Source organism: Apaloderma vittatum, unplaced genomic scaffold (assembly GCF_000703405.1).
Source record: "Apaloderma vittatum isolate BGI_N311 unplaced genomic scaffold, ASM70340v1 scaffold4712, whole genome shotgun sequence".
Taxonomy (NCBI): Eukaryota; Metazoa; Chordata; class Aves; order Trogoniformes; family Trogonidae; genus Apaloderma; species Apaloderma vittatum.
The window spans coordinates 14,702-23,235 of record NW_009705126.1 but is presented as its reverse complement, the minus strand read 5'-3'; the positions used below and the strand labels follow the sequence as shown (position 1 = coordinate 23,235).

Sequence of the window (8,534 nt, the reverse complement as noted above, 5' to 3'; positions counted from 1 at the left end):
AGGCGCTCGGCTCCATGGGCGCGAGACAGATGTGCCCACCGAGCGTTCCTCTGTCACGGTGCCTGGGCTTCCCTGGGAATAAACATGAACGTGAGCGACTCGCAGAAGAGCCCTTCGTGCGCCTCCAGGAGTCGGCACAACAGGTACCAGCCTGTTGTGGCAGTGAAGAGCGAGCGCAGTTCCTTGTGTTTCCCAGCAAATCGCTTTCCTTCGAGTTCGGTGCAGATTTAGTTCAGTGCGAGCTCTGTGCAGCCTGCTGCTGAGAATCCCACCCGAACAGTCCGCTGGTGGGCAGGGGCAGGAGGGAGCGCAGCCTCCGCACGCCAAAACCCTTTTGAACCGTGAAAGCCGAGCAGGCGTGAAGCTCCCTCTGCTCTACTGCCCGAGCCCGGCTGACCTGCAAGTAGGGACAGGTAGGGGAGCGCTGGTGGGCACAGCTCAGGGGAAGAGTTGAAATGCTGGTGACCTAGACAGCGTTTCAAATGCCCTGCTCTAGCAGATGGATCTTCCACAGTAATGTCAACAAAGTCTCGCCCAACAGAACTATTTTGGCTGGCGAAGAAGTTGGCATAGCTTGGCTTCTGCCAAGTAAGCCAGGTGTGTATTGGTATGTTTTGGGTTTTTTTGCCCAGCTTTTCTGTGGCTGTGATCTCTGCAGGTTTGAGCACGCTTATGCTGCTCTTCACAGTTACACTAAACCTTTCTTTGCAACAAGTCCTTTGCTCCAAAGACCCAGTTCCCAGTCCTGCAGTTCTCGGCGCCGCCGTCCGGCACTGTTGGACATCCCAGGGCAGTCCATGAGGTTCTGCAGAGGGGCTGCAAACCCGTCCGTGTGCGTCAGGTGGCAGGAGCAGGACTTCAGTCATCACAGGTGAACAGATGTGCTGCCACCCTCTCCAGCCAGACCTGTCAGGAATGATCTAGAGGCAGCACGAGAAGCAATCGACGGGCGGTCACAGCAGCAGCCAGGCGACGTGTTCTCAGCTCCTACTGTTTGTTGCTCCAGCTTGGTGTGATTTTTGATGTTACTTAGTAGTAATGTTAAGTGTTACTGTGTGAATACTAGTAGCCACCAGAAATATAATTCATGGAAGACCTAAAGTGAAGTTTTAGTGGCAAAAATCTACTTCGTGATCCTCATCGTAGGCAGCCTCTTGTCAAACTGACTTCCGCTGGTCCTGTTGCTCTCCTACAGGTTAGCGACCCTTGCGTTTCACGTGACGGGAAGTTTTCTGACCAGTTTTTTGTTGCTGCGTTGCGTTTCGTTTGACTAGAATTGAAACTTCCTAATGAAGCCACTTAGTGTTCCTGGAGAAGCTTTCATTCCCTACCGTGCTACAACGTTACTGGCTGTTTTTATTAAATGAGTGCCTGTGTTTTGCACCAATATCATTGAGAACCTCCAACCCATCAATCTATGTAGCTGAATTGACTCTGCCTTTAAAAAAATAATTAACACCTCTGCTCTTTCCCCACCCTCAGTGAAAAAAAATAGTTCTAGTCACGCTCTGTTTTATACAGGCTCCTGTGGCTTATTATAAACTATTTTTTTTTAAGAGAGGTTTATTTTCTATCAGACCATTGCTGAGATGCAGCATAATATAGGAGGAAAAGGGAAGATGAGATTAGCCATAGAAGACTTTTACTCAGAAGCATGGATGAAGAATGACACAAGGAACAAAGACGCAGAAATAAAAGTTTACTCTGCTGCCCAAGATTTGAAATATTACTGTTGTAGTAGCACTGCTGGAAAACCCCGGATCTGTGTGGAGCTCTGTTAACAGCCTTTGGCTCTGTATTAGGAGACATCCAGCTTCTTTTCCCATAGCTGAAAGGTGAATGCTCTTGAGCATTCTCAGAAAATACCTGAACGCTTCTGAAGGACACAGCAAAGCGTTTAATTTGAAATGAAGTTTTTGCTGATGAATTACGGCTTTTACTCTGCAGATGCAGTTACTTGCTTTTGCTGTCAGCGGTGTCAGTTTATGCCCAACAAATGCGGTCGCGTGATCCCTCTCTTTACTGGACTCTGTGCAGTTGGTCTCGTGAAACCGCCCATGCAGGGCATTTCTGGCCTTTTCAAAGGTTTATAGGTACTGGCTTTTGTCTCTTGTGTCTTTTAAGACCTAAGACGCTCTCGCTCGTCATAACTACGAGGAATGTCCGTGTTTGTTACTTTGGAAACCATACCTGGTGAATCAGCGCTTCCCATCTTGCATTACTTTTGTTCATTCGTTTCATTTATTCACTTCTTTTTTTTTTCTCCATTAATCTGTTGAACACGGAGTGGCATGATGTGGCAAACATTGACCTCAAATTGATATTTTTCCTAGCCAATTGCAAGCAAAAGGTGCTAGAGGAGCGATGAGCCACATTACAGAAAGGGCTGTTTGGAAGCCACGTCTAACCCGATAAACACACTTTCCCTCCTGTCTTTTAAAAATAGAACATTTATTCTATTTTCAGTGGCACTGTAACTTTGTTATCAAATACTTTATGAACGGAGTTTGCTAAACAACAGCGTCACACCGCTGTCCTCCTTTACAGCTAAAATAGGTGCTCAGTGTCATAAAAGGATTGAAATTCCAGCTTGAATGTTCACCCGCCTGCCCTAGGAGAGCAGTTTTGTGGATGTTTCTTTAAAGAAAATTCATGGTAGTTTGCTTTGGAAAACAGTGAAAGAACAACTCCCCGCCCCAAAGTAATCGTTAATTGCTCAGAATATTGCAAAACGTAATGATACGTGGAAGTCTTTAAGTATTAGCCATAAATCACGGGATTATGAATAAGCCTTTGTTGTCACAGGCTTGCATGCAGCCATTCCAAAACGTCTGCCATTAGGATGCAGCAAGGCAGCTGTCAGCTGTTTTCTTGTAATGAAACAGCCAATGAGCAGCTAATTAAGACATATGTGTATACAGAAGTGGAAGTGGGTATGGTAATGAACTGTAGGAATCAATTCATTACATGAAAATTTGTCAAAAGCCCAAACGTGAGATCAGCATTTCAGTGGAGAGCGAGGCTGCGCGGGGCCGTGTGGGGCAGCAGGGAAGCAGAACTGGCTTTTCCCCCCCACGAAGGAGCAAGCTCAGGCACCAGCGCCTGTGATACCGAGCAGCAAAGTTATTGGAACTATTCACAGACTTTGCAAAAGCTGCCATTTGCATTTCAAAGTTCGTTTTTTAACAAGGTGTTGTTGCAGATGAAAAATTCTTGCGCCCTTTTCTCCCCCTCCTCCTGAACTTGATTTCTTGGCAGCGTATGAAAACCCAGCGATTGCGTTGGATGGATCAAGAGGAGTCTGAAACTCGGAGACGAAGCTCCAGCTTGTGATCTGCTCTGCTCCCCTCCTGGCACCGAGTTAAGGCGTCTTACACAGACAGGGAGACGCGCGGAGGAGCTCGGTGATGCCGCGTCAGACTGGGCTCAGGAGCCGTCGTTGGGGCGCTGCTGGAGCCAGCAGCAGTTTTGTTGGCGTGTTTGATGGCGGGGGTGTCCGCTCTGGCCCATCAGGCAGTGGGCTGAATGTGAAATCAGGGCTGGGGACACGCGTGCCATTAAAACCGCCTGGCCCGGGCTGGTTTGCTTAACGCTTGGATGTGTACGCCCTGCGTGCGCCCACCTCTTCCGTCCTGGTTGGAAAAAATTTGAGCTGGCTCCGTACCCCTGGCAAAAGCAAGGAAACAGAACAACAGAATATGATGTCCCTTCTTATTAAGGGGGGAAACAAACTAGGAAGGAACTATATTTACTTACCTAAGGCTTCTGTAATAGGGTTTTCCCCCATGTCTTACAATGATATGAGAGCCCAAGGACCGCCAAAAGCTATGAAAACTCACAAATAAATGCCAATGATATACAAGAACTTTGAAAGTAAAAAAAAAATACTCTTTAGTTTAACTTTGTTGTCAATTCAATCCTGAATCTCGGATACGTGTATCTCTGAGCTCTGGATGAGTTTACATTCAGTTTGAGGCAAAGTCTTTTTCTTTTTTTTTCTTTCTTTCTTTCTTTCTTTTTTACGTAGTTCCAGCTGATGTTTTCAACATGCCCACACAACATTGTAAGGTTTGTTTTGAAGAGCACTCTGCTACATCTCTGGTTTGTAAATGGCAAGTGCTTTTAGAGGCCCCCGTTTCAGGCAGCTCTGCTCTATTGAAAATTTAGCTTCAAGCTGTAACTTAGCTGATAGATCGTGCGCTAAAATGTATTGAGCAGCTGTGTCTCTAGGGAAAATCTGGAAGAGCAAAAAAGCCCCGTATTTTCTCCATTAGAATACTAAAAATAATCCTCAGCTTGACAAGACTAGTCTTAATAAAGAGAAAAAAGCCAAACCGGCAATACAGACTCCGTGCACGTCTCAGCTCAAGGAAGACATATCGATTTTTGAGGTTATTGTGCGACTAAACTGACTTTGGGGATCTTGGTGGTGGCGGATGATTTCCTACAGTTCCTGTGTGGGCACGGTGTTCGGTGCCACCGTCTAAGTGTTTGGAGAAGTGAAATTTTAAGGCGCTGGTAAGGCAGAGATGCAGTTCAACAAGTCACTGGTCCGGTCGAGACTTAATCCTGTTTTTCTGGTGAATGGCGTTACACTTGTGCGTGTACTTGCGCTCCAGGGTGCTAACAGAGCTGGAAATCCAGCTCTATCTACTTGCCTAAGAGTTGGTTCTTCCAGAGGGATCAATCATGATGTTGGAATGGTAGAAATTTCCATGATATTTCACGTTTTCTTTGCATCACATCTCAATATTTGCAGTACTTCCAGTCTCGATGATGAGCGTCTCGCTGCTGACAAACATCAAAAATCAGCTGGAAGCTCAATCATAGAGAAACGAAGATCAGAATAAAAGGGCAACAGAACAGTGTATGGGACAGCGGGATTACAGTTTCCTCATTTTTATTTTTTTTTATGTTCCATGTTTCTCCATTAAAGCTTTAATAAAAGGGTCATAATCGACCCAGACTGGACTCTCACCTGCTGCGCAGAAACCCCTCCTGTCATTTCACCGAGTGTCCAGACCGCGTGTGCACGTGCCGAAGCGCTCTAGAATGTGGCCTTCAAAGAAATCGAAAAATTGGGGAAAATCCAGCTTTTAATTAAAGGTTCCCAGCCTTTCTGAGGAAGTATTTTCTTTGCAGCACTGTTAATTAATCCATTATGTGGCAACATAAAGCTGAAATAATGCACCTGCTGATCTCTAATGCCGCTTTGGAATGACTACGTCTTCGCAGAATCCTTGTGAAGTCGGTATTACACACGCACCAGCTTCTGTTTGGGGCAGTCTGGGGCAAAAAAAAAAGATGGAACGCACTTCAAAGCCAAGAGCCGGCGTAGTGGTTGGTTACTAACACGCACCGTTCTGGTGGAGAGAGCAAAGCTGGAACTACTGCGTGACCTGCCAGGGCTCACGTTCTTTGGAGATGGGTCTGTACCCTTCGCAGTTGACTCAGGCAAGAGGTGATACATCAAGTCTGTTTTGGCTTCTCCCCTCCTTAAAAAAATCTACATCCTGTGGAATAGAGGGGGAAAAAAAAAAAAAGAAAAACAAAAGTGGAATAAACCGAATAAAACCTCAGTTGTCAGCATCAAACTAATCAAGAAAAAACATTTTTTAAAAATGTGGAAGGAACTGCTCCATATTTTTAAACGCACACCTACCTTAGCGCGGCTGAACCTCAGAACCTGCCGTTGCCACCTCCGAAGAGCAGAACATGGTGGCAGCTGTTGAGTTTTTCATTTGGAGGTCTGTGCTGTCCCAGGAGCGATAGGAAATCTAGGTCTATAATTAGTTTTATCTTCTTTGGAAAGAATTGATGTACCATATGTAATACAGGATCTGTAAAGTCACTGAAAAAACGTGTAATTCCTTTATGTGTCATAACAGGGGGAGGTTTTATGAACTGTTTCCTACTAGTTACTGGTTTTTGTTTGTTTCTAGGAGAGAGAAAAAAAAAAGCACCACAAAACCCTTAACTTCTTTGACTCTAGTGCCCTTGAACTTCATTTTCTGTTAGGTATGCCCCCTTCCAGCGGCTTTATTTGCTCCGCCACTTAACAGCTTCCTGACTTGGGTTTTGCAATTCTGTTGCAGGGCTTTTTCAGAAGGAGTCAGCAGAGCAACGCTACCTACTCCTGTCCTCGGCAGAAGAACTGTTTGATCGACCGAACTAGTCGAAACCGCTGCCAACACTGTCGGTTACAGAAATGCCTTGCTGTGGGGATGTCTCGAGATGGTAGGCTCCGCCAGCGCCTCGCGAAACGCAAAGCGGCGTTCCCTGTCCTGCGTGTTCAGATCATCCGTCGAGGTCCCTTCCAACCCCTAACGTTTTATGATTATTTAAAAGTTAATCGTGCATCAGGCTTACACTTCAGATCATCGGGTGGGGTTTTTTTTTAGCATGTTGCTGTATATTCACAGAAATGCGTATCAATCAGGGCATTCTTGAATTTATTTATTTTTTTCCTGCTCTTCTGCTGCAGTTCCCAGTAAAGAGCTTTGTCTGGAAGGTGCAGTTATTAGTGGAACATTAATAATTTCTTTGTGTTCATTCTAGTTTAAGTGACGACCTGTAGTTGCAGGTAGCGCTCTGCTCGCCCCATTGCTACAGATCTGAACTGTTTCACAATATATCGAGAAGTTTAAATGTGTGTATGATGAATGATGAAAAGAAACGCAAAGGGAAAACAGCACAGTGTTTCCTTCACATATAGAGTTCTGAAGAAAATGTGTTGCAGTGGTGTTAATATCAAGCTCAAAATTGCACCTAGTGCAATGACAAAAACCCACCTCTGCAAAGTGGGAGCTTATGTAACTCAATTAGAACTGGATTTGCAGCTGATCCTTGCACACCTCCCCCGGAGAAGTAACGAAGCTGCCATCGCTTACCCACTTTGAAGATCTGACTCAGTCTTTTCTCCTGCCGTGGTGACGGCAACACTACGTGTCCTACAAATACATATGCATTGCTCTGGGTACACGAGGCCCCATTAAGGAGATTGTTTTCGTTTCCTTCTCGAGTCGCCTTGTCTCAATTCTTTAGTTGTGCATGAAACGAAAAACCTGAAGTGGCTGATGATGTAACAACTAGTCCTGCCCACACGTTTGCTCTCCTCTAGAAGAGTACCAGGTGTAGGCACCTTCCGAAGCGGCGAGGTTTTCACAGCTGATGCAGGTCCCAGCTATAACATGCTGTGTTCTTAGGAATTCCCTGTTGCAAACCAGTTGCTTCTGGCATACCCATCGTTTTGTGGAGAGAGAAACGCACACATGCTCTTCTCGGTGGGGTTTGAATGCTGCCAGCTTCGGTGGACGTATGGTAGGAAATCTCTCTGCTATAGAAGTGGCAAGTTACTGAATTAAGCTAAAACAGTGACTCCTAACGGTCTGTTTAAGTAGCAGGTAGAAAGGGTGTTTTAAGGGGTAGCTGCCTGTAACTGACAGAAGTGATTCTCAGGTCTGCTCGTCCTGCTGATTTGCCTTTTTACCCCGTAGCGTTTAAAGACCCGAGGCAGCTCTGGGTTTGCAGCCATGTAATCTGTTGTGTGTCTGTATTTCAGCTGTAAAGTTTGGTCGAATGTCAAAAAAGCAGCGGGACAGCCTGTACGCGGAGGTGCAGAAACATCGAATGCAGCAGCAGCAGCGAGACCACCAGCAGCAACCCGGAGAGGCAGAACCACTAACGCCAACGTACAATATCACCACCAATGGGTTAACAGAGCTACATGACGACCTCAGTAATTACATTGATGGGCATACCCCTGAAGGTAGCAAAGCAGACTCTGCAGTTAGCAGCTTCTACTTAGACATACAGCCTTCTCCAGATCAGTCGGGTCTTGATATTAATGGAATCAAACCAGAACCAATATGTGACTACACACCAGCATCGGGCTTCTTCCCTTATTGTTCTTTTACAAATGGGGAGACCTCTCCAACTGTGTCCATGGCAGAATTAGGTAATGAGAGAGAAAAGCTTCCATTGTCATTGTCTTAATAGTACCCTTTGGATTAAAGTGACACGTTTGGCCAGGTGACGGCGAGAACGCCGCTTCACAACAGCCATGAGCGTGCCGGGGCGTTCTGCTGTGAAGTGCAAGACGTGCCTTACAGAACCGCGCTAAAAATCCCAGGGGGTTGCGGCTGGTCAGCTCTGGTAGTGTTGCTTTTGGTTTTGTCCTTGTCCCAGAACCCTCTGAATACTGATTAACAAGCTTAATTTTTAGTGCTGAGCAAACAGAGTATATATTTTTCTTTTTTTATTTGCAGATTATTTTTGCACATTTTACCTTCTTTTTCCGTTGCCTTAATACTCTGGCTTTCGAAGAAAAAGTGACAAGGCTGATTTTCTTCTGCTCTTTACCTGGGAAATACAAAGCCAAAGCACCAGTCTAATTTAATCTTAAGTATCTGGCCCTAGATACTTCAGAAAATTTTTGAATCTGTAAGTTTTGATAATTTCTCCTCAACCACTGGTAAGTGGTTGAGGAGAATCTGACCCCAGATACTTAAGAAAATTTTTGAATGTTGCCAAGT

At 45.5% G+C, this 8,534-nt stretch overlaps 1 protein-coding gene across 1 annotated transcript in view; it reads left to right on the top strand.

The window, feature by feature from the left end:
- The first annotated feature begins 14 nt into the window (after positions 1–14).
- The window catches only part of RORA (RAR-related orphan receptor A), a 17,487-nt gene continuing 8,967 nt past the window's right edge, over positions 15–8,534 (top strand). Inside the window, exons 1-3 of the mRNA XM_009865263.1 lie at positions 15–143; positions 6,096–6,237; positions 7,562–7,957. Of these exons, the coding sequence (XP_009863565.1) occupies positions 15–143; positions 6,096–6,237; positions 7,562–7,957 (667 nt within the window). The remainder of the gene's footprint in view (positions 144–6,095; positions 6,238–7,561; positions 7,958–8,534) is intronic.